This window comes from Struthio camelus, chromosome 8 (assembly GCF_040807025.1).
Source record: "Struthio camelus isolate bStrCam1 chromosome 8, bStrCam1.hap1, whole genome shotgun sequence".
In the NCBI taxonomy this organism is placed as follows: Eukaryota; Metazoa; Chordata; class Aves; order Struthioniformes; family Struthionidae; genus Struthio; species Struthio camelus.
In genome coordinates, this window is record NC_090949.1 from 21,383,848 (window position 1) to 21,408,512 (window position 24,665).

Sequence of the window (24,665 nt, forward strand, 5' to 3'; positions counted from 1 at the left end):
CCTTTTGGGCCAGCAGATAAGTGATCCCTGAGTGGATAGGCTTACTTAATGTCAGTTTGCGTAATATTTTAAGAAAATGAATTACCATAATAAAGTTCTTGGAGATTTTAAACTCTTTTAACACTTTCTCTGTTCCTTTGCTTTTAAAACGCTATTCTGGGATTGAACCCAGAATTTGAGTTGGTCAAAATTGTAGTTTTCATAGAGATAAAAAAGACCTAACTTTTTGACAAGTTAGAAGAGGTGCTTCTTCCATTCATTTAGATAATTCATTGTGATGTTACAAAGAAATAAGTGTATGAAGTGACACTTTCCTTATATCTTAACTAAAGTTGATTAAATTTGATATAGCATGAATTCTTCTCTTAATGCTATTTATAGTTCTGCTGTGAAGTTGATATCAGATCAGGTCTGGAGCTATCTGGGGGTGAAAAGACTTAATGGACCAAAGTCTGAGCCTGACTAAATTTGACAGCCTTTGCTGTCAGTAGAGCTACGGTGTTTGTGTCAGCTGCAGATCTGCATCCATGTCTTTTTGTAATCGAGCAAAGAACAGTTGCTCTTTTCTTGCTCACTCATCACTTGGCTATCAGAACAGTTTTGAAGTATTTGGAAGTATTTGGGCTTTTCTGTTTTGATTTGTGACATTTTTATTTTTAATAATTTTTCACAAGTCAGTCATTGGTTTGATTTAAAAATTAAAGAAGGGGAAAAAGGCATGAAAAATTTAGGCATAAAGGAAACTTTAATTTTGAAAGCTAAACCACTGAGTACAAGTTGTGTGGTTTTTTTTTTTAGTTTTTAAAAAGAAATGACTGTCTTAGAGCTTTAACACTACTGCTGTTATCTTCAAGATAAACTTTTAGTGTTAGTTGTAGTGTACCTATTAAATATTTCTGGAAAACAACAGGAAAAATTAAATTACGTATCAGCTTTAATTTGGTCTTAACTTAGCATTTCCATTAGTTACCAGGGTGGCTTTTTTGGTGTTGTAATAGCTTGCTATAATAAGGAAATGATGTCACCTCGCTTATTCTTCATCCACCTCAACTCGTGGTCCCAAAAATTAATTCAGGTGTTCTGATGGATGTTAAAGTAACTCAGAAACCCTACCTTAAGTGATGAGGAACGTTACGTGTAGAATAGGGCAATCAAATCTCCCTGCAGAATGCCCGTTGGCAATCAGTGTGACAGTGATTTATATGCCCAAGTACATGTAAACAGTGTTAAGCAGGGTCAGACAGGGTGGGTTGTTTTTTGTTTTTAAAAACTATGCTAAATCATTGCATATGTCTGACAGGCACTGTGCTGTAAGTGCTGAAGGTATTTTAAGCCCCTCTCTTCCCTTAGGGCAGAGTTACATACATAGGTGTGCGTTTTGTCAGGGACAACCTGCTTGCCTGAATGGACAATGTTCCCATACAGGATGGGATGGGGGCAGTGTCTGAATTTGTGAAAAACTATTTCCAGTGGACTATGTCTAATTAGTTAAGAAAAAAGGCTTTAACCTTTTAGGCAGCCATATCACTGAACAATGTAAAAATTGGCTTTACTAAAGAAACTGGGGGGGAAAAAAAAAACCTAACAGAAGCAATCACTAATGTTGTCAAGTCATCTTCATTCAGTATAGTCCCCTTTCAGGGTAATCGCTGACCTGTCTGCTGATAAACTATGCATCTTAGAATTGGGTTGTCCTTCTAAAGCCATTTTTTCTGTCTGTCTGGTACTGATAAAGCCTCCAGAAAGTGCAAGATAAACGCAGGAAGTCAGCTGCATCATTTAAAACTGATCCTTCCCCTTGCTGCCTTGGTAGTCATTTAAGCAACAGGTGCCTCTTGTGTTTCCTCTCCTCCTGCCATCCTTCCGTCAGGATATTTTTGAAGCCTAGCTGGCGTTAAGGTGAGGTGTGGTGCGTGGTAGAGCAAGACGGGGATGGAGTAGTTTGGGTTCTGCCTGCAGAACAGCCTTGGCGCTTCACAAAACGTCCAAGTAGCAAGAAGCGACTTAATTCCTGCAGCCCTCTCATGAGAAGGCTGTATGAAATGGGTAGGTTTGACAGCGACGTGTTGTTTCACTGTGCTGCCGTTCCTTTCTGCAGATTGTGCAGTTGTCTAATGTGCGCTCTTGAAAATTGTGTGCAAACCTCAGCACATTTCTGGCTTTAGTGGAACAACATGTGGCTCAATACTGATGGGAATACCATCCTGCATAATACTTGACTGTTAAGTTTCTTCTAGCCACATATTTCACTTTTACTGTTTGGAGCTGAGTACAGCAGAAGTTGGACGCACAAAAGTTGTTAGATTGTTAGATTGACTCCTCGGTGTTAATGAGCTGGAGGGAAGTTTAATATGCTGGCCTGCTTTTCTAAGCCCGTGTCAGAGACTTCTGGCAGAAAGGGAGGATTAATGTTAGCAGGCTGAAGTATGGCACTGGTTACTATAGACTGCTTCAGGCCAGCCCACCAGTGGGACTGTGCTGTGATGTGCAGTACAAGGGGAGGCTTTGTCCAGCTTTATCAAACACCACATTTCTTACTAGCTGCTTGCCAGAAAAACACAGCAGGCGTGCTAGAAATAGGCCTTTCCCTGTAAGGGAACTGCTTCAGTGAGATGCAGGACAAAATGAATTTTCCTCTGTTGCTCTGGAAAACAAAGTCTATGCGTTATTCCTCAAAACTAAAACTTTCTTTTATAAAGAAAGCAGTTATCTGCTAAAGTTATTAAAGCCAAACTTATGTTGGGAATAAAACTGGTCTTAGAGTTGGTGGGGAGGGAAATAAATCCTTTCTGTGAAAGTTATAATAAAGACCAGGTTGCGTGATTTTACTGTTTTAAGCTAAATGAAGTATAAAAAGTAAATTAACAGTTAAATAGTGAAAAATTAATTTGGATGAACAGGAGGATTTTAAATATCACTGCAATTGTATGGCGATTTTGATTTAAAGTGGTAGGTTTAGAGATAAAACAGAAAGCTTTTGAAAAACCTGCAATAGAAGTTGCTATGAAATATGATTTGCCAAGTATGTGGTAAAAGCAACACTTCTTTCTTGTCTTTTATATGCTGAAAACAGATTTCCCTCCGCTTGTGAGCAAGGGCGGGGGGAGGATAACTGATGTGTGTAGATATTTGAGTCTCTATGAGCTGCTTGGGCTAACAACAGCAAACAAGGATCATTATGGTTAGGGGCTCTGTGGTACCTTAGCAGGTATGTGCAAGGCTACACAAAGTCCTGTTGGGAGCTGCTGAAGTTTGCAAAGTGATGAATAAATGTGGCGGTTACTTCTAAAAGCGCTGTCAGTTTCTCAAGGGACAGCAAATTGACTGTAAATGAAAGTACTTATGTAATTTTATTCATATCTATCACTCTGGGCCAAGTTTTCCCCCTCGCATGTTCCATTTACTCATGTAAATTCATTGCCTTTCCTGCAGTCGTTCCTGCCTCATGCTGATGAAAGTGAGAAGATGAGCTATAACTTGAGATTTGGATTTCCTCGAGTATTCCAGCATGGGGTGAACCACAGGTCCTGATGTGTGCATTATGTGCAGAAATTTCTGCTCTGCTGGGTGGTGCATGATTGTAATGGTGGTCTTTCACTGTTGAGGGATTCTTTTTTCTTTCTTTCTTTCTTTCTTTCACTCTCCTGCATCAGTGTCTATTGGTATGATTGGTTGGTACCTTGAAAAGTTAGTGGTTTCCCATGTGGTTATCAGCTGGGGACCGCTTACTTCAAGTCCTGTCACGGGATGGTTGTGCTAGGAAAGAGGGAAGGTTGCTAGCATATATGAAGCAGTGCAAGATGTGGCTTTTGGAAAGAATGAATCTTTGTTGCATACCTCCTTCTTCCTGTATCAGAAAAGAGGGTTTGAGAGAACTAGAGGAAAAAGGTGTGAGGCACCTTGCCTGCATCTACATGAGTGGGATTTAGGGCTATTCCGGGTAACAGAGACATGCTAAAGAGCATAGCTATGTCTTTCACTAGAGATGAGCATGTCTCCTTTAGGCTGAAGAGGAGTGGGCAGCGCTATTGTGTTAGCCAGTTAGACTGCTTCTTAGACAAAAGTGTATTTGTCATATTCCAGTGTCTTCCCATTTAATACTGGTGTCATTACACCTGTGCCCCAGGAATGCAGTCGTGTCTGCTTCTGTAGGATATAACACAAACGGGTAGAGCTGAACACAAGTAGGTGGAATAGTTCGTTTGTTTATATGTAGTTTCTGCCCCTTTCATCTCCATAGAGCAGAACAAATCGGGCTTCTGAGTGTGAACTGCCAAATTTGGCTGAACAAGTCGGCAGTGCAGCTTTCTGAATGCTCGTGAACATCTGACTGATGAATGATGGTTATCTGAATGAATTGCATTTATCAGGTTATGACAAATCAACACTTTTTCTCCTAGCTTAATTTTTTTTTCCTTCAAGCAGGAAGGTAAGGTACTGACGTGTTTAAAAAAAAAAAAAAATTATTCCTTCTCTTTTTTTTTTCTAAAGGATCTGGAATCGTACTTGCACCCAAGGCTGACATGCCAGCAGAAGTTTCTCCTCCAAGTCCCAGTCCTTTGAAAAAAGGTGGATCAATCAATTGGCCTTTCCCTGATAGAATTAAATCTCCCAGAACAGTCAGGAAACTTTCCATGAAAATGAAAAAGCTGCCAGAGCTCAGCAGAAAGCTGAGCGTCAAGGGAACCTCAAGCCATAATAGTTCTGATAATCCTTCTTCCCTGGTGAAAGGTAGCTGTCGGAATACAAGCCATACAACATCTTTGCCATCTTCTGGAAACTCAACAGCAGCTGCCAGCAGGAATGTCATAAGTCGTTACCATCTTGACAGCAGTGTGTCGTCGCAACACACCTACAGAAAGAAAAGCACGAGGAGTTCCAAATCCTCCAGCAAAGGTGGTTACCTCAGTGATGGTGATTCTCCTGAACTTATAACAAAATCGGGTAAACACGGGCATGAAACCAAGCTTGGGAAAGGAAAGGAGACCCTTCCAAGCAACAGTAGTAAAAGTGAAATAGATATTGATGCTTTTAGACACTACAACTTTTCTGATCAACCCAAGTGTTCTCAGTACATCTCTGGACTCATGAGCATTCACTTCTATGGTGCTGAAGATTTGAAACCACCTAGAATAGACTCCAAAGATGTCTTTTGTGCAATACAGGTTGACTCAGTAAACAAAGCAAGAACAGCCCTGCTTACATGTAGGACAACATTTTTAGATATGGACCACACATTCAACATAGAAATTGAAAATGCTCAGCACTTAAAGCTAGTAGTGTTCAGCTGGGAACCCACCCCACGGAAAAATCGTGTTTGTTGTCATGGAACAGTGGTTCTTCCTACTCTCTTTCGAGTGACAAAGACTCATCAGCTGGCTGTCAAACTGGAACCGAGGGGCCTTATTTATGTCAAGCTGTCGCTCATGGAACAGTGGGAGAACTCTCTCGATGGTCTAGATGCAGATCGAGAGCCAGTAATGTTCGGGGTAGATGCTCGAAAAGTTGTTGAGAAAGAAAATGCGGGCTTGATGGTACCACTTTTGATGCAGAAGTGTATTCTGGAGATAGAAAAGAGAGGCTGTCAGGTACGGTACATACTTTATTCTGTTTTGTTTTGTTAATATTTCTGGGTCAGGATGTCTATGGTTGCTTATCTTTGTACTGTTACTTTGGGAGCATGAGCTGTGAGTGGAAAAGGGGAAATTAAAAACATCTTTCCAAAGTGGAATTTTTTTTTCTGTTTGCTATTCCTGTTGCTCGGTGAACACTAGTTATTGTAACGTAGGAAGAATAATAGGACTATGTGAAATTAATACTTGCCTTTGTAAAGCAGACGTATGCTTGCTTGCAGTAGTGTTTTAGGACTAGGATAGATAAATGAACGTGAAGGCTCCAGCGCTTAGAAAGACCCTCAAAATAAGGCAGAGCTGGGATTACAATTTGGTAATTTCTGATTCCTGAGATATGGTTCATGCCATTCCCACGTACCCAAAACTGAGGCATCATGTTATCTGAAACAACATAAGGACAGTTCTTTTGCTAATCTTTGCTTACATACGTGCATTCGCAAGCCGGTATCACAAAGACTCATCTCTGACGTCACTTCTACTGTGCACAGCTTTGAGATGAGGAATAGATTCTGAGCTGAGTTTGTTTCCCCACGCTGCTTCCCCCTTGTCTGTCTTCAGGTTGCCTTCAAGATTAGGGAAGGAGATGAATGCTGAAAGACAGTAATGGCCAGCAGTGTGTTCTCTACATCTTAGTAGTTTACTGGTTAATGTAGTCGAAAGGATAAAAATAGGTATGTGAAACAAGGTATGAAAACCAATCCCCAGTTACGGACGCGAGGAATCTGTTAGGAAGGAAGATGCACGGTCCTAACGGCAAACGTTTCCCCTTGGCAATTCCTCTCCAGTTGGTGAGAGGATTTTCGTATGCTGTTCTATAGCGTGCATGAGCCCTCGGTTTGTTTGACACGTGCACTTGCTCGAGTGAAACTGGGAAGTGATCACACCTGCCTCTTTTTACTGTTATGAGACTATGAGATTAATGCTGCTACTTATAACCTTGGTCATAAAATAGAGATAGAAATGGTATTTCTATGCAATTACTTTGCTGGAAGTTGTTATTGGTAATACCTACTTGATTCATTCTTATTGTGAATGCTTTTCCTAATATTTGCAAATCAGTAGGAAAGTTATTATAACAAGTATTCTTTCTAGTATGTATGTCCCATGGCTTCAGCATTTTATTTTGGGCTTATTAGCATCTAGTCATGCAGATGATATTGGGTAATCAAGACATTACTGGTGATTAGGCAATTCAGAGCTGAATTGTCTGTGTGTACGTGGTGCTTTTGAGCATGAAATTTAATTTGTGCATTTGCACGGGGAGGACAAAAAATGCAAAATATACTGTTAACTTCTCATTTTAACTATGAGCTTATGAACTTGTCTGAGATTTTTGGCTTTCTTATAGACTGCAGATTACTGTCTGTTATGGTGCGTCACCTAGGCTTGAATTTCAGACGTGGAATTAGAAAATTTTATGGTTAACAGTAATTGCATTAGGCTAATACAAGATCATATCGTGTTCAGGAAGAGGGAGTACAAATTCTATTAGGTAACTTTCCATTTATTTAAAAAGGAATTATATCCAGTTTGTACTGCAGTCATTAACATGTGGCTGGACAAATACGCTTGTTTGCAAACCTAGATTCACATTTCTACTCTTTTTTGACTCTCTGGTAATTTTGGACTAGTCACTTACTGCTCAGTACACCTGCCTGTAAAGATCATTAAAAATACCTAATAGTACATTTGGGACTTAGTTCCTTAAGGAGTGCTTTGTGTAAATGGTATTTATGCAATTCAAAAGTATAATGATGATAAAATGTAACAAATTTGAGTGCATGAAAGCACATGACTGAATTAGTAATTCAGTGCAGGAGTGGCGTGGGTTTCATTCCTGTCATCTTGAGCATGTTAAGTAACCTCTCCTTTGCATAAAAATTTTCATATAACATTAAACATGAGTTTCCCTGCGTCTTGCGATCTTTAAAATAATATCTTGCAGAGGTAATAAAGGCGTATCCATAATTCTCTTGAAACCCTAGTTAGTGATATCAAATATAATTTAAATTATTTACTATTTAGTTTATTTTAATAATAATATATTGAGGCTTAATTTTTTAAATCAGTTTATGGTATTTTGTATTATCACTTAGTAGGTAGTCAGTTGTGTAGCTGCTTTTTTCTGCTAATGATTAATAACTACTTATTTCGCCATACTGTACTTTTTGCAGTATGGTATACTTAAGTTCAAAAATACTTTTTCTCCTCTTTTATTTCTGCTTAAGTCCTAGTTTTATGTTGTAGAATGAAGCAATTATACTAAGAAAAATAATAGCCGTCTGGCTCTATAGGATAAGAAGCTCGAAGCTTTGTCTGTATTTGTTTCCTAAGTTTTGTATAGGTGCTTGGATGATTCTGGATGACTTGATACTATGCTTCTGATTTAAAACCTATATTCTGTCAGTAAAACATTGCTCAGGATGTTTGATATCCTAGAGAGCATTAATATCATTTGCTTACTCCTTACAGTCCCAACTGCGTGTCTCTTGTAATGTTTAATATGTACATTATCATTTGAGGTTAAGAGTTTTCCCTGTTTGGTTTTTTTTTTTTTTAAACTTAAATTTCCTAACATTTGTTTGACTGTTTTGTCACGCTTCCCAGAAGAGACTTCTTATTCCCTGTGCAGGAAAGTAACTGATGTGCGGCCGCTGGTTCTGTTTCTAGGTGGTGGGCCTCTATCGATTATGTGGTTCGGCAGCAGTTAAGAAAGAGCTTCGAGAGGCGTTTGAAAGGGACAGTAAGGCTGTTTCTCTCTGTGAAAACCAGTACCCAGATATTAATGTGATAACAGGTAATCAATTTACTTGATTTTCTTCTAGTGTATAATTGCGATGTATTTATAAAATATTTTTAATAGGTGAAATTGTACTTTTAACTAGTTTTCTGTTGTCATTTAACAAGCTATTAACTACCTTTTTTATTGCTGAAGGTTAAATGAAAGTGAGTACAGTAACCTTGGTGGCATGTGAATGATTTAGAGGGATGATATGAAAAGAGCAGCTTTTTTTTTTTTTAAACCTGCTTTACTAATTACAGAGAAAAATGGAAATTTGAAAGGACCTAAGGTCCCAGGAGCAGACTGCACCTTTGTTATGAGTGTGTGTTGTAGTAGCTGGTGCACTCGGCTGTGGTTGGGAACTGCATTTCACTGGTTACTTTATAACACGTGGTAAAAAGGCCGTCTCAGATCCACCTTTTGTTCTCCTTTGATATCAACGATTGTAGGATTTTTGGAAAGGCACAAGGGAACAAGAAGAGAGAAAAATGATTTGCAGTTACAGTGTTAGGCCCCAATCCAGCAAAGATGTCTGTGCCTGATTCCACGTGCTGTCGTTTCAGTAACGCTCAATTTGGTATGAAAACATAAATGTGCGCAAGGTTGGGGCATTCAGCAAATCCCGCTATCCTTAAAGTCCGCAGATTTCCCATCATCTTAGGGAAAGCCTGGTTAGAACTGCAGGAAAGTGCCCCCCTTTGGTAATCTGCTGCTTTTAAGACGTTATTAAATAGTCTAACTTGTGCTCACTGGAGTGGCCCTTTGCTTGCTGTCATGCGGCAAGGATCCTGGCAAAGCAAAGAGTGGCTGGGACCGCAGGAACAGAAGGTCTTCGCAGGCATGTCTTCCTTTGCATCATCTTTCTCGGTGAGCATGTTTGCAGGGGTTGTACTGCACAACAAAATTGAGTTGTCAAATTTTTTTATTTGCTTAAAGATGGAACAGTTGTATAACTATTGATAATATTTGTTATGCAGAGCAAAGTTGATATAATTTCAGGGATTACAGACTAAACTGACTGCTTGAGGAAAACGGTCGAGAAGGCTTGCTTCATATGTATCCAGAGAAGGAAAACATAACAGCAGCCCAGGGTATAAATTTCCTGTGCGAAAGCGCTTTAGGTAACACTGAAAGGAATTGGACAGTTGTGTCCTGTTTAGTGTATTTCACCTCAGTATATTGAGAATAAATTGGATATTAAATACATTTTATAATTGCAAGAATTATTATCTGAGGATACTACTCAGTGACATTCACTTTGATAAAAGAACCTTTTGGTAAAGAGCTTTCAGTTAGCTTACTTGTCTTGGCTGGTTTCAATGTTGGGTCCTGTCTTCCTCACAAATACTGGCTTTCCCAGAAGCAGAATCTTGGGCTTATGATTCACTCTGGTAAGATATACTCTTCATTAAGAGAAGGTGTACAATAAACACTTTAAAATATCTTTTAAAGAGAAGAACAAAATTAAGTTAAAAATAAATTCATGAAGAAATTGGTGTTAACTTCTAAAAGCAGATTGTTCCATGAAATATTTGAAGTCCTATTTTCTTCCCAAATTTTATAAATCAACTCCAGAAAAGATGCTCTGTCGCTTTGCGCCAAACAACAGAAACAATCTGATGTTGATGCGAGCAGATAAACGTCACACAGATTCATTGCTAATGTAAATTTTTGGCCCAGAGAGTAATAAAAGGGCGTTGCACTCCCATGCTACAGTCATCTAGGATAAAACTGTATTTGCAGAACTGATTCAGGCTTATGGTGGCGAGGGTATAGGAACTTGTTAGCACGTACAAAAGAGCTTGTGATATTTCATAAGCATTTTGAGTTCCTGAGCACATCGTAAGCTCAGAACTAGTTGCAACTGAAGTCTGATCTGGATTAGTGCCCACTATAGATAAAAAGCCCCGAAAGGGTGGCTGTGCTAGACTGATTTTTTTTCTATCATGGGCCTATGATGAGGTGGGGAAATAGAAAAGTGTGCTTTAATATTACAATGTACATTGCTGCAGGCCTTATTGAAAATGATGATGGTAAAGTGTTAGTGAATGTGCAGGACCTCCTGGACCTTTTTGGCTTGTACCGCTGCAGTACAATTTTTTGCATCCAGAGTTTGTTTTGTAAGGGTGAAAAGCATACAGCTGTTGTATCTTGTGTAAAAACTACTGGATGTGCTTTTGTATGTTAGATTGCGAGAATTTACTTGCTTAGAGGGAAACGTTATTTTAAGGAACTGCATTTAAAAAATGCATATATTTCCTCTGGTACCATGGCAGCTGTGCTGTGTAATTTTCACTAGTCCCTGTGTTTGAATGCCATGTTGAAAGACTTAATGCAGTGGCACAGTGTGTGATAGAGGGAGCGGGCAGGAGACGGTATTTGCACCGATAACTTCCACTTACTAACACGTAACTGATTCTTTAATTGTAAACAGTGTGGTTTCTACATAAAGGTGAGCCTGCAAGTTTTGCCCACAGACCTGAGGTACCCACCATGCTTAGTGCCAGGAACAAAAGAGCCCACAAAACCTATTTCGCATATGTTTAGGGAGTTTGGTAGGTGCAGAATGTTTTCCCTACAATTTTACTGCTGTGTTTGCAATGCTAAGGCAGATGCACGTGATTCATGCTTTTATAAGCCAAAACACATGTTCTGTAAAATATGAATCCTCAGCATAAATCTTAGCTGATTTGGAGAGAAGTGCCTTGTTGTGTCCTTTTTGAAATTTGAGTAGCACTGTTTTTTCAAAAGATTTTTTTTTTTTGACAGCTCTCCAAATGAGCATTTAACGATTAAATCTTCACAGAAGAATGCTCTTGGGACTGGCACAGATTTGCACACAATCGAGTGTACTTGTGGCTCTAAATAACGCGTGCTGCCAGTTTTAGGAACTGACCAGTAGTAATGTTGCTGCATCACATCTGTTCTCATCCATGTGAGTTTGTATCTCTGAATAAAGCATGTAATGCTGTTAACAGTTCAGTGGATCAGAAAAATGAAGAATTAATGAAGTGGATGGCAATTTCTGCTTGCGGTCCAAATTTTTTGTGTGGTGAGTGGTTGTGCCAAGAAGGCTGTGGTAGTGAGCTGACAGTCAGGAGGGAGAAGTGTAGTTTCATTTAAAAAAAAAAAAAAACTGCAGCCACTCATAAGGCTAATTTAGAGTGGGTAGCAAAAGGATTAAGAAAGGTCAAAGAGCATCTGTGGCTCCCAAACCATCCTGTTATTCAGGGTTACATAGGAGGAAGTCCTCTGGCAGGGAGAAGTCCTGTGACTGTAGAAGGTATTACAGGAGGTCCTTCTGAACGATTATTAACAGATGGTTGCGAGTGTTACAACAGTATAAACTGATTTGATTAAGACGGACCTTCTTCTCGTTTCCTACTGCAAGTTAATTCTGACTTCAGACTGTTTTCAAAAAAGCACAGCTGAAACGAACCCTGCTAAAGTCAGCATCTCTTGCTAGTTCTGCCCATGGAAAAAGGAAAATGTTCCAAACCCTGTTGTGCAGCACTGATTTCTGCCACGTTTGTGTCATAAATATTTTACTCAGTTAATACACGTGTGGAATGGGCTTCTAAAATAAGTAAAAGGAAAAAAAAAAGGGGGGAAGGAGAGGCACCAACGCAAGTAAGTCATTTAACAAGGTATACTGTGATCAAACTAGCCACGTAGAAATATGCCACTTTTGTTACTGCTCCACTTTATTTTTTTAGTTATTTTTGTTTTAAAGTGCTTTCAGGAAAATATGCAGATGGTGTTCTCATTTGTCATGTTCCTGATGGAATGTTCCCATTTTAAACACAGTGCCTGTTTTTACATGCTCCATGGTGATCTGCAGAGATAAAAATTTTTATTTTGCTGCCCCATTTCCTTAAACTGCAAGGAGAGATCGTCTGGCTGCTCCGGAGGGTGATTCTGCTTCAGTTAGCGCTGTTCTTGGAATACTGCTTGACTATCTGCACCACTACTAGATGCAGTTGTCTTTAATTTAAAAAAAAAAAAAATTATACAGATAGAAGCCCCCTTTTACTAGTATTCCACATGAGAACATGGCTAGGAAGGGGAAAATGCTAATATCCATTCCTTGTTTTTTAGAAATGACCTCATAACAAAGCCCACCCCTGATACAGTTCAGTTTACAGCTAGGTCATAAAGATTGAGTTTGAGAACTGTTGTGGTGTTAAATAGCACAAAATCGATGGCATTTGCCATGATTTGGGATTTTACAAGGCTATGTGGAGTACATACCAAAAAATCTCTATCTTCTCCCTTTCCAACTTTCCATTATCAGAGGACAGGCTACCTGAGGACAGGTCTTTTAAAAAGTGTTTGTAATCTACTGTTTCTTCTTAACGAAGTGTTTAAATTTAACTGTGGTCTGGCTAAAATGGTTAGCTATTTGTGGCACAGAGTGCATTTTCTTAATTGTTTAAAATGGAAAATAAAAGCTGCTGGAAGACAGAGGTAAAGCTTATTTCCTTCAGAGATTTTTGTTTAGTTTTACTGGATGTGTTGCACCTGAATAGCATTATTTTTGTGTTCTTTCCAAGGGGCCACTATTAGAGGTAGTCTGTGTGTGTGTGTTTTTTTTTAATTATTTTTATTATCATTACAATCACTGAAACACCACTCAAACTTCAAGTATCAGCCAGCCTTTAAAACCAATTTACAGAGAATGCAAACGCTCAACTCTGCTGCTGCTTGTTGGTTTGCATCTGTGTAAGGAGTACAGGTCTAGCGAAGTGCTTGCCTGGCTGTTGCATCCCATGGAAACGGCCTCTGCCCCAGCACTTCTCTGGCTTTTCGTGCAATGTGGTACTTTTCTGCAGGTAAGAGAGCTCAGTGCTGGGACGGTGGCAATGACTCTGCACAAGTCACTTTTTCCAGGGAACGTATTTTCCTGCAGAGATCTGCAGGAGCAGACCTACCTGTGCATGTCCCGAATTGCGTAACTGCAGACAGTAGGCACAGTAGGACCCCACTTATGGACCCAAAGGCTCCTCTGCCAAGGACGAGGCTGCAGAGAGCAGCTTATTATTAGTAAGTGGCTGCTTTAGCCAATGTGTCCTGTGGCTGCAGATCTGTTTTATGGCTCCACTGCAGATGTGAACGGTATATTTGGAGGAGACCAGAGGAGCCTAGAGGCAAGGGTGAGCTGATGTTTGCCTCTTGAGGAAGATGTTTGGTTTGTGCTTTAGTAGATGAGAAAACCCGGTGTGGTTTGCAGTGTGTGGCACCAGCACTGGGACATTTGCTCATAGTTCTATAATTCAAAATAAATTGAGCAGAAGGCTATTATCTACAGTCGTATGGAAAGCAGGCCGTGTCATCAGGCTTGAGGCTTTGGTGTCCAGCTCCTTTCCTTGGACAGAAGGTGAACTGCTGAGAGCCCTGTTTGGCTTTTCCCTCTCCCTACTTGGGAGGAGAATCTGGAAAAACGCTCTCCTGCCTGCCCAGGGAGAACGATGAGTGGGGGTGTCAGCTCTCCATGTGCTCATCAGCAGCTGCAAACATCCATCCTCTCTGGAAAGCACCTTTTTCACCTGGTTTCAGTCCTTAATTCACTATGAGCCGCCTTGTGTGATCTCAGAGGAGCTGCTGAGACTCACGTTGCTGTAGGATGTGCCTGGAAGGCAGAGATGCTGCTGTTTTTTGGCTTTGTGAGGGCATTGCAGTGGGACCTGACAGCTTTTAGGTTACTGTGTGATGATCCCTCAAGTACTAATGCTTTACTGTATCCTTATTGTTTTTCTTCCCTCCCTTGCTTCCAAGTGAGACGCTTGTAACTTTTGTGGGTGATTTTCTCTTGAGATAAATGATGTTTATGTGCCTAATCACTCCCAAGCAATTCTGAAAAGTGTCTGCAGCTTGTTTAAAGGCAACTGTTCTTGTGTCTTTTGTGAAGGTATCCTAAAGGATTATCTGAGAGAACTGCCCTCTCCCCTGATAACCAAACAGCTGTATGAAGCAGTACTGGATGCCATGGTGAAAAATCCCTTGAAAATGACAGCAAGTGGTTGTGAAAATGACCCAAGTGATTCTGAGCACACAGCAGCCCTCCTGGATTGCCTGCCAGATGTTGAGAAGGTGAGCAGTATTAGTGCATTCAAGTGATAATAAATCCCCAGCTTCAAAAAATAAACATTTTCACACTGGGCATAAAATATGTGAAAACGTGCATGCCTGTTTTCTGACTTAGATATCTACATAGATTCTTGATGCTCTGCCCCTTTGGCTGAAAGTACTTCCATGCTCTTACTAATCCGAGGCTCTGTATTGCTAGGTGCGTTTTAGTTTGCATTTTATACCGTGTCTATAAAACTGAACGAAAAGCTGTGAATGCCATTTTTTTAAATGTTAGATCATGGATTATTCCCATGTGGGGTCATGCTACACTTCTGTGGAGCCCTTTGTTCTGTATGCTGTGACTAAATGCGGAAATACATTCCTTTTCCCAAATATGTGCAATAAAACCTTAACTCCTCATACTGTGCAGTGTAATAATGCTGTGTTCTGTTAGACAGCTGCCAAATCAAACTACAGAGAAAACCACAGTTAGCCAGTTTTACTGGGAAAGAGCGAATGAGTGAGTAGACTGTGCAGTACCTTGGCAGTACTGTGTAAGTCTTGCATGCATGAGTATTGTTAGCCCTATTGGACTACCGGATATGTAATGCTGGTTTTGAGATTTGTTGTCTTTTGAACTCTGTGTTTTCAAGTGCACAAAGTCCTCCATGGATATGCAAAGAAAAACAAATTGTATGGTATAGTGTGTGCTGCAGAATGAATGCTCATTTTCCGTTGAGTGAAGTTGAGCTTAGCTGGTGGAAGAAGTCTTACCTTCTGTGTTTATAATAGATATCATGAGATATTGTGTAACTTCTCAGTCCTTTCTTCTAACATCTTACATTACAGTGCTCTGGGTGGAACAGGTTCTATGAGCTGGGCTTGCTGGCTTATCTGAGGTGGTGCTTTTCTTCTTAGTGCCGTCTGATTTAGGAGAACTTGCATGCTTTGGGCAAATGCTCAAGCTGTCACTTGGTATGGATTTCCTCGTTCGTGATGGAAGACCTACTGTAAATATTCCTAGCAATGTGGTAGGATGTGATACACTGAAAGATGAGTAAATCAATGTTTTTTGTATTTGTATTAATGATGAATAGTATCATACCATTCAAGTAACTTCACTTCACTTCCCGGAGTGAGATATTTTTGTGCTGTACAGCCAAGAGTAAAGGTAGCATAATATATACATAAACATAAAATATAACTTTAATTTGTGGTATTAACTAAAATAGAATGTACCTTCACAAATTATCTCTGCAAACTAAGCAGTTAAAATGACACTATAATTTTTTTTAAGAGTTCAGGTAAACCATTTCCACTTACAGCAGACTTGGTGACCAGACAGCTAGCTAGAGGTCACTTCTGATAAAGCTAAACTGAGTTCTGAAGGCTTGTTCTGGTGCTGAAGTCAAATTGAGGGTCTCTTTATTTCCTAATATAAATGGATCTTCTGTGCTGCCTCTGCAGCTTCTCTCCCTTCTCTGATGTCCCCTCTCCACTGTGAGAAAACTCATCCACATAAAACTGAGATCAGGTAAGAGACAAGCTAAGTTTTATTAGAAAGTCTGTCTTAACTAGTTGGCACTGTGATGGAGTCTAGTACAGTTCTTTTTATTCAGGACTTAGCTGTTGCGTCGATGAGTGTTGGTAGAAAAACCTTAGCTTTAACATTAGCAGCCTCCGTCTTACCCCTCTAGAGCAATGGCGTTAGGATGGTAACGCTGCATTAGCCTAATATCTTGCTTCCTGAGATGTAATTTTTTTTCTTGTAGGCTACCCTGAAGATGCTGTTGGATCACCTGAAATTGGTGGCTTCTTACCACGAAGTAAATAAGATGACATGCCAGAACTTAGCTGTATGTTTTGGGCCTGTGTTACTAAGCCAGAGGCAGGAGACCAGCAACCATAATAACAGAGTCTTCACGGACTCGGAAGAACTTGCTAGTGCTCTGGACTTCAAAAAGCACATAGAAGTTCTTCACTACTTACTCCAGCTATGGCCGGGTAATGTTTCATGAGTTTGATCAAAGCAAAATAACAAACCATTGCTGTATGTTTTTACTGTGCCTCAATGTAGACTAATTCACAGGATAACTGAGCAGTGTCAGTATTCTTAAAATATGAGGTAATATGCCATAACTTCTTAGTATAAAGAGAACATGACAGTTTTATAATCTACTCTTTGTATTTTATTTAATGGGAACTTTGCAGTTTTAATTAGTTCTTTACCAAATGGCAGAGTTTGAATATAAAAAGCAGAGAAAGTGCTTTATGCTAGTAAAGCAACCAGTGAAGACAAACTCATTGACAATAATGCTTCCACATATTAATTAGGGTTTAGGGTTGTCTTTTTTTTTTTTTAACGTTTTAAAGCTGCTTTGCTGGTTCAGGACATTGTATGGGATTCATTAGTGGTTTGGTCTCTGAGGGACGAGAGACCTTCTTTTATTTCTGCATTTGTAATTTGGCAGAGTTGGTGACATCCTTGCTCTAGAAGCTGTGCAAGTTCAGATCATTTCTCCAGAGCACTGCATAAGGAGAAATGCTTAAAAAAAAAAGAGAGGGAGAGAGAGAGAAAGTAGCTTTTAGCTCCTACTTCTTAACCTGAGTACTTCTTGTGATTTTGCACAATTTGGGATCAATCCCCAATAAGAAAGGAGGTGAAATTCTGATCATCTCCATGACCGAAGTAGAAGTGAAGGTAATTATTTTTGCTAAGGTTTCTTTTTTCAAATGGGAAAGTGTTCACATTTCCCATGGTATTGAGAGGCCTAAGTCAGTGGAAATATTCATAATGACATCATTGAGCCTGGATTTGAGCCTAGGGTGAGTTGCTCTGCATTTCTTCTTCTGCTAGGTAATTAGCTATTGAACTGTGGCGTTCTCTTATGCAAACACTGCATGAAGTCACAAGACAGGCTAAGATATTACTGCTTTTCAATTATAACATGGAGAGTTTGAGAATAATAGAGTGAAACAACATTAGATCCAAAGAGGTTATTTTTGTTTTCAGATATTCTTTGACCAAGTAATCGTACAGAATTGGAACTTGTTGTTCCAAGTTGTAATATCTTCCTTTTCACAGTGGTCTGATTAGTGATGGTGTGGAGAACTGATTTGTTTTGTAACCCAAATAGCTTAATGTCTGCTTCTCAAATTTGAACACTGTAAACCCTTTAATTTTGAGATGGAGAAGATTCCTGTCATCTAAACAGCTTCTTATTGCTCCCTTTTCAAATATATTCATCTCTGCAGATTTTCTGCACCAGTAGAAACATGAAACAGAATTACAGTTAATCTAAATGAGTGACATATCTGATTGAATTTAGTTTAATTTTTTTTTTTATTCTAACAAGAGGCAGGCTTTTTATGCAAGACTTAGGGGGTACTTGGGAAATGTGGAGGGCCAAGAAGGGCTGGACTTGGCAGTACTGCCATTACTTACAGATAACGTAACTGCATTTGAGGCAACCAGACAGGCTCTGTGCCGCTCTATGCTCAGAATGCAAGATATTTCGCAACTCATTTAAGGAGGGTTTGGATTGAGCCCCTTTGTAAACAAAGCTTTTTGATCTTAGGAGTTTACGTTCCAGACTAGAAAAGAGAAGTAAATGGTAATTATTAAACAAATAACATACAAAAACATATTTTTTAATTCATCTATGAATGCAGAGTAGATAGATATCATTGGTATGGGTGAAGAAAAAACCCTAGAAATATTGGAAATACTTACTTTTCTTATAGTTTGTAGAAGGGCTTTCTCGAAGTGGAGGTGGAATTCCTGCTGCAGATGTTATAGAGATTCCCCTTCCTAACCAGGTGATACTTAAACCATGTTACTGTGAAGAGTCAGGGAACAGCTGACTTATAAGCATGGATTGGCAAGGAATTATTTCTGGCAAATTGTGTAAAACTGGGAAGAAGAAAAGGGGAGGAGAGGGGGCAGGTGTCTGGATCTGTTGTCAGTTCCTAGACATGAGCTGTAAACGAATGGGCTGTAGCAGACAAAGCGCAGGCTAGACATGTGAACATGTGGTCTTCAGCTTAGTATTTCATAATCAAGCTATGTAGGATGCATGACAAACCTTACTATTAAAAGGGGTTGTTACGATTACAAAAGAGGGTTGAAATCTATGCTGTATTCTCGTCTTTTTGCTTGCTTTTTATGTCAGATCATCTTAAATAGTCTCTGCTTTACTTAATAGTTCTGGTTACTCTAAATCTCTAAGGATTTTTTTCTTAAATGGTTGAAGATGAAAGAATTGTTGGAGTAGGTTTAATCCTTTCTTAAGTAGAACTGTGGAGTAGCAAGGCAAGTGAAGAAAAAATAGAACAGTTCAATGTGATCTCCTTTGAACAGCACAACAAATTTGACAAGTTTGTGAATAACATACTGAAGTCATTTAAGTGCCTGAAGGTTTCTTGTGGTGCATCGGACACTGATCAGTATGAAGAATGTTCTGGGTGAGTCAGATCTCAGCCATCACGGGTTACTTCTTCATTCCTATTGCAAACAATAGTTTCCACCCTGGGAGTATCGCTAGGCTTGTTGCTACTGCCAGAAAGATCATTGGCAGCAAGTCGCTGCGAATCAGAAGGTATCGCTGCGGTACGGCCTGGAGCCGCTGCCGCGAGCAGCTGGCTGTGAGCACCTGCTTCTGTCTCTGTATCCTAGCAGCAGGAAATGCGAGTTTGGCCAAAAAAAAGTCCATGTAGAGAATTATGTAGTGTGGAGGAAAAAAAATAAGGATAGTCTCAGTTGTTCTCTAATTTTTTTTTTCTAGAAGTCTGATTTATGATAGTTTGCTTCCAAATAGATGTTGCTAGCTACTCTGCTGTTGTTCTCAGCTGAGTGAGTTACTTTCCAGTAGTCTTGTAAAGTCAGGCCCAGGTCCTGAGAGGACATCACCATCTAAAGGCTCTGAGCAACTTGAAGAGCTGCTTGCGGAAAATGGTCGCTGCCAGGTCAGTAGAGTACAAACTGCCATTTACATGTCCTGGGCGCACCTCCTGCCGCAGTTGCACCCCGCCAGCCCTAAGGAGTGTGCTCTGGCCCTGGCCTGTGGGCTCCTTGGGACATGACCGCAACAAGCAAAATGCTGAAAATAAGAGCAAGAGTAAAATTAATTTGACTTATGATGCAGCTTCGTGATTGGCTTAAGGCAAGCTAGGACGTTTCTCACTGCCTCCCTCACCAGCTGTAGAGCCGGTGCAGCCCTGAAGCTGCTGACTGCCAGAAACGGAGAAGTGTTCAGTCAGCTCAGTGAGCCGAGGGGACTGGCCGGAGTCAGCTGTACCGGGTGGCTGCACGACCGCTAGAGCCAGTGCAGGAGAGATGGGAAATGTGGCGGTAAGAAGGAGGATCAAGAGCTGTTTGGGCAGCAGATACGACACAGAAGCTAATCACAGAACTTTGGGGTTAGTTTACAGCATGACTGCTGTGGAAAACAAAAGCAACTAGATGTAGCTCCTTGCATAGGAGTCAAGAATGCAAAAGGTAAGTAGCAGAGTTTTCATTCACCTTGCAATAAATGCTGAATGATATCCCTTGACTTGCAAGAACTGTGCAAGACAGACTGTGCTAAAATTGAAGTAAAATATGAATGCAGAGATGTAAACGAGTGAGTGCTTGCATAATGTAAACAGAACACTTGGACCTGAAAAAAATCAGTCTTGTCTCTTAAATTTAATCTGCCTGTAGGTTTATAGACAACTTGATAACAAACATGTTGCGCAATACTTCAATTTCCTTATTTTTCCAGTTGAAAACAAATGGTCCTTGTTCAGTTAGAACATGTAATACTGGCAAGTTATTGTTAACCCATGGCCTTTGGTCTTAATGGAACATAGTCCAAACAGTAAGCCTTTTGTTACTGTAAAAGGAAGAAAAAAAAATCCAGTGATAGTTATTACATGTTATTGTGCACAATGTAAAGTAAGACTAAAATTCTCTGCAGAGACCTGTTATATGGACCCAGAAAGTGAAACATTTGACACATCTCAGGATTGAGCTTTGTTTAAATGCATGGAATCTAACAAAAAAAAAAAGTGATGTTCTGCTCTGTAAGTGTTTATGTACACTATGTTTCCAGCAGTGAACGGGAATAGAAAGTCTCTGTATCTAATTACAGGAGGTTATGGTCTGCTCAAAACCAAAAGTTTTGCGGTTCAGACATTTAACAGGCACAGGCCAGTAAAAATATTTGTACTGTTTACCATAGGAAGCCGGTAACAATGGAGGACACTGTTAGTAACTTATGCTGTATAATCATGAGTTCAGGTAACACGGCCATCAAACCTGTTTGAGTGTACTTCTGACGCCAAGGTTATGGCTGCTTAGAAAAATTAATGCAAATGAGCTTCTGGTAATAGTGCAGAACATTAGGACAAAAGAGAAATGCAAGGGTTCAACTCTGTGTCTTTAGCTTCTCTAGGTGTTTCTCAGCAGTGGTATTTCTGTTGTCTTTTTAACCACTTTATGCTGTGCCTGCTTTCTGTTATACCTTTTAGCCTGGAAGAAGTGTGTGAGCTGAGCTGTTTGCTTCTCTTTGAACCAGAGCTAGATGGTGATTAACTCATGCAGTGAGTTTAATCAGTGCTCTGGAAGCTTCTACTTTTAGATAGACTTTTATCAGTTGCAGTTTGAATCTGGCATGAATTTTCAAAACTGAGCTTTTACAGTAGTTTTTCTAATTAACTATATCAAATAATGGGAGAAAACATATTAGTGGAATGCGTTGGCTGTAATTTTGCATGCATTCACGCATGTTCCTAGCGTGTAACGTAGAGGGAAGAAAATGAGCGTTCTTTCGTGGTTTATTTCTTGCTCCAATATGAATTCAGCTCTGACTTTAACTTCTTTTTTGTTCTAGTACGTCATTCAACTGCCAAAGACCCAACACATCTGAACGCGTTTCTAGAACACCCGTCATCCCTGAGTTATCTGAGACCTAAGAAGCAAAGACCTCAGATGTTGAATCTGAGTAGTACTGAAATGTCTGGGGTGCTTAGGCCAAGACCAGCAGGTCTAGACAGCCCTTCGAGTAACCGCTATGCGGGAGACTGGAGTAGTTGTGGGGAAAACTACTACTTAAACCCAAAAGAGAGCCCAAGTGAAGCAGACTACGATGACGTCCCTTCAGAAGACACAGAAAGTGGAGACGATAACAGCAAAGTTGATGGGTCGGATAACCTGATAAAGCATCCACAGCCCATTCCCAAGGAACACACGTTTCGGAGCTATTTGGCAATGCAAGCGATCGATTCAGCAGTGGACCACAGAGCAAACCTCAAAGACCTGCAGGAAAGTATTGATACTCTGATAGGAAACCTGGAAAGGGAACTCAACAAAAATAAACTAAATATGAGTTACTAATTCCTGTCCTGCATGATGCCTCCTCCTAGTGCTTGTTTGCCCCTCACCTGGCTCCCCATAACGGCATGTGGAGTGCCGGTTTCCATGAACATGCCATCGTAAGGCCATGGCCCACCTTGAATTAACAAATCCATTTTAAGACGTTCCATCATGTTTCAGCGTTTTTGTTAGAGGAATCTGTTGGCCTGATCCTCTGGTGTTTAAGACAGAAACATAGAGAACATGAAGTGATTCTACAAACTAGCGGCATTTTCTACCTAAAAAAAACTATTCACTTGAGCAGTTTGGGCAATATCTGACAGACGATAAGGCAACATCTCTGCTGTCTGTAGCCACAGCAGAACTCGTTCCTGAGATTTTAATTCTGGTACAGATGCTTCTCTCAGAAGAGGATTAACGCTGCTTGGCCTGAGATTTGCAGCATGAACTTTAGATAGACTCATTTTACTATATATGCAATGGCTGCTATGAGAAATGCTTTTTATATATATATAAAAAATATTTATATATAAAGTTTTAATTGTACAAATATTAATGTATTCATGTATTAACACTTTTCAGTAATTATTTAAACAAGTAAGAATTAAATATTTTTCTAACCTTGTTTGTATATATTTATGTATAAACGTGCATGTGTCTGTAGCCACCTTTGGAAAGGAAAAGAATAAAAATTACGTAAGGGTACTATTTCTAAGAAAACATGTTTAAGGATGCCAAGATTAAGTTACTCCTTCAATAACATAGCATTTGATTTAGGCACAAAAACATGTCCAGAGAGGCAGGGTGAATGATTAATGTAAATGACCTTGTGTGTTGCAGGAGCATCAGTTCACAGGTGTTGACTATTAACCATACTTTAAAAAAAAAACAAATTTTCAGATTAATCTTAAGGATTTTCCAGGATTTCTAGCAGTGAATTGTTCTGCTGTCTTTAAATGGGTAATAAGTATGCACAGGAAGGATATGAAGGCACTGTTCATTTTTTGTTTTTTTATGTCTTTTTGATACATAAAGAAGGCCTGGGAGATGTTTACTTTTTAAAGACTTTTGACTTTGTCCTTGTAACCTCTTACTTTATTCCTGACATTTTGATACTCGTTTTTTCTCCAGTTTTAAGTAGTTTTGCTGAGGTACCTTGGCTGACGGCTGATTGTTAGAAGCGTTAAAGCTCTCTCTGGAGGAGAAGCAGGTCTGAGATCCTACACAAAAGCAGTTATTTTTTCCCCTGAGTCCTTTAGTTAAATTAGTCTCTGAAAAATGGAAAGCGGAGTTTTACGCAGCCTGGGGCACGTGGGTGGGATTGCAGCCTGCGGTGGCTTGGTTAGATTCAGCTATCACCGTACTCTGAGACCATCTTTTATCTTTAGTCGTTTACGGTGAACGATTAAACATTTCGTTTTAACCAAACCCACTCTTTGTTTAACCAAAAATAGTTACCAAATTGCTCACAGGTTTTTGATAGTTGCTCTGACCAAAACAGAATCACAAACTCATTGCTTTTCCTTTGCAGGACGCTCTCAGTGAGGAGCGGGGGATTTGGGAGGGTGGGGGCAAGATGGTTATTTTGTTTTGAGACTTCAAACACCAAGTCTTTGTCAACTGGCAGGATAGAATTTAATTTCCTCCATCTCTTTGGTACCATGTTGGCATCCCACCGTGCCTTTCCATTCACTATGTGGGTAAGTGCTTTTTTGCTAACCACCTACTTCCATATATTGCTTAATTGTAGAGTTATTTATTTGCAGTAGCAAGGGATTAAGAATTGTTATGACAAACATCACTCTTTCCTAAGGAATTATTTTAGCATGGTTTCACATGGTTTATTCAATCTCATTAATTTATTTTTATAAGTGTTAAAAGATGCAAAACAATTATTGCAATATAATAATGTATGAAAATGTAAATTTAACCTGAAGCATTTATCAGTAAATCAATGTATTTTTTTAAACTTTTATACCTACAGAATGCGTGTACTTTTTAAACTATAAATTTTAATTCTAAATAAAATTTGAATTAAGAATGAAATTTGATTAAGCCTAGTTGGTGGTTATTTAAAGCCAGTCTCAGCTGGTGGTGTGCATTGGCTGCACGTGTGAATTAATTTCATAGACACTTAGTTTTTCAGAAGGTGTTTTGTTTGATGTTTTGTCTAGATTGACCCAGCGTTTCTGTTGCATAATTAAAAAATAACTACTCAATTTAAACTCAGAAGCAGTAATATTTTAAGGAACTATTCAAACCCAAAGTTTTGATAGCATTTCTTCCTGTATTGCAAAGAGATTCTGATGCTTTTGGATGTAACCCAACTCCTGAATTGGGGATGTGAATTTATTAGAAGTAATTAAAAGCTCTTTGCATTTCAAGTTCTTTGATAAATAGTATATGAATATATAGTGAATATTCACTATATAATAGGTTAAAATTAGTATTTTAACCTTACAGCAGGGAAAATAATGATCTGAAACTGTATTAGTGTCAGTCTAGTTAGACATATAGTATAAGCAAAGCCAATTCAATATTCACATTATTCAAATGAAACATTGCCACTTAATCTAGTCAAGGTAATTTGTAGAATGCGTTTTGTATCCTAGAGATCCCTCTTCAAGTGAGACATTTACCAAGTAGCATTTTGTTATATGTTGTACCTTATGAAATATAATAATATAAGAATATATATCTGTATATATTAAAAAGTATATAATAAGATCTGGTCAAATGGCATCTTTTTTAGGATTCTAACAGATAAGGAGGAGGATTAGTGGGGGGGGTTGCATTTAGTGTTTCTAGATTGGGGAAGAGATTAAAA

The 24,665-nt window shown here is 39.3% G+C and overlaps 1 protein-coding gene across 1 annotated transcript in view; it reads left to right on the forward strand.

The window, feature by feature from the left end:
- Window positions 1–23,061, forward strand: part of SYDE2 (synapse defective Rho GTPase homolog 2) — a 35,830-nt gene extending 12,769 nt beyond the window's left edge. The window contains exons 3-7 of the mRNA XM_068952628.1: window positions 4,492–5,588; window positions 8,304–8,430; window positions 14,324–14,505; window positions 16,257–16,488; window positions 21,357–23,061. Coding sequence (XP_068808729.1) covers window positions 4,492–5,588; window positions 8,304–8,430; window positions 14,324–14,505; window positions 16,257–16,488; window positions 21,357–21,859 — 2,141 coding nt within the window. The 3' untranslated portion in view covers window positions 21,860–23,061. The remainder of the gene's footprint in view (window positions 1–4,491; window positions 5,589–8,303; window positions 8,431–14,323; window positions 14,506–16,256; window positions 16,489–21,356) is intronic.
- Window positions 23,062–24,665: the final 1,604 nt, after the last annotated feature.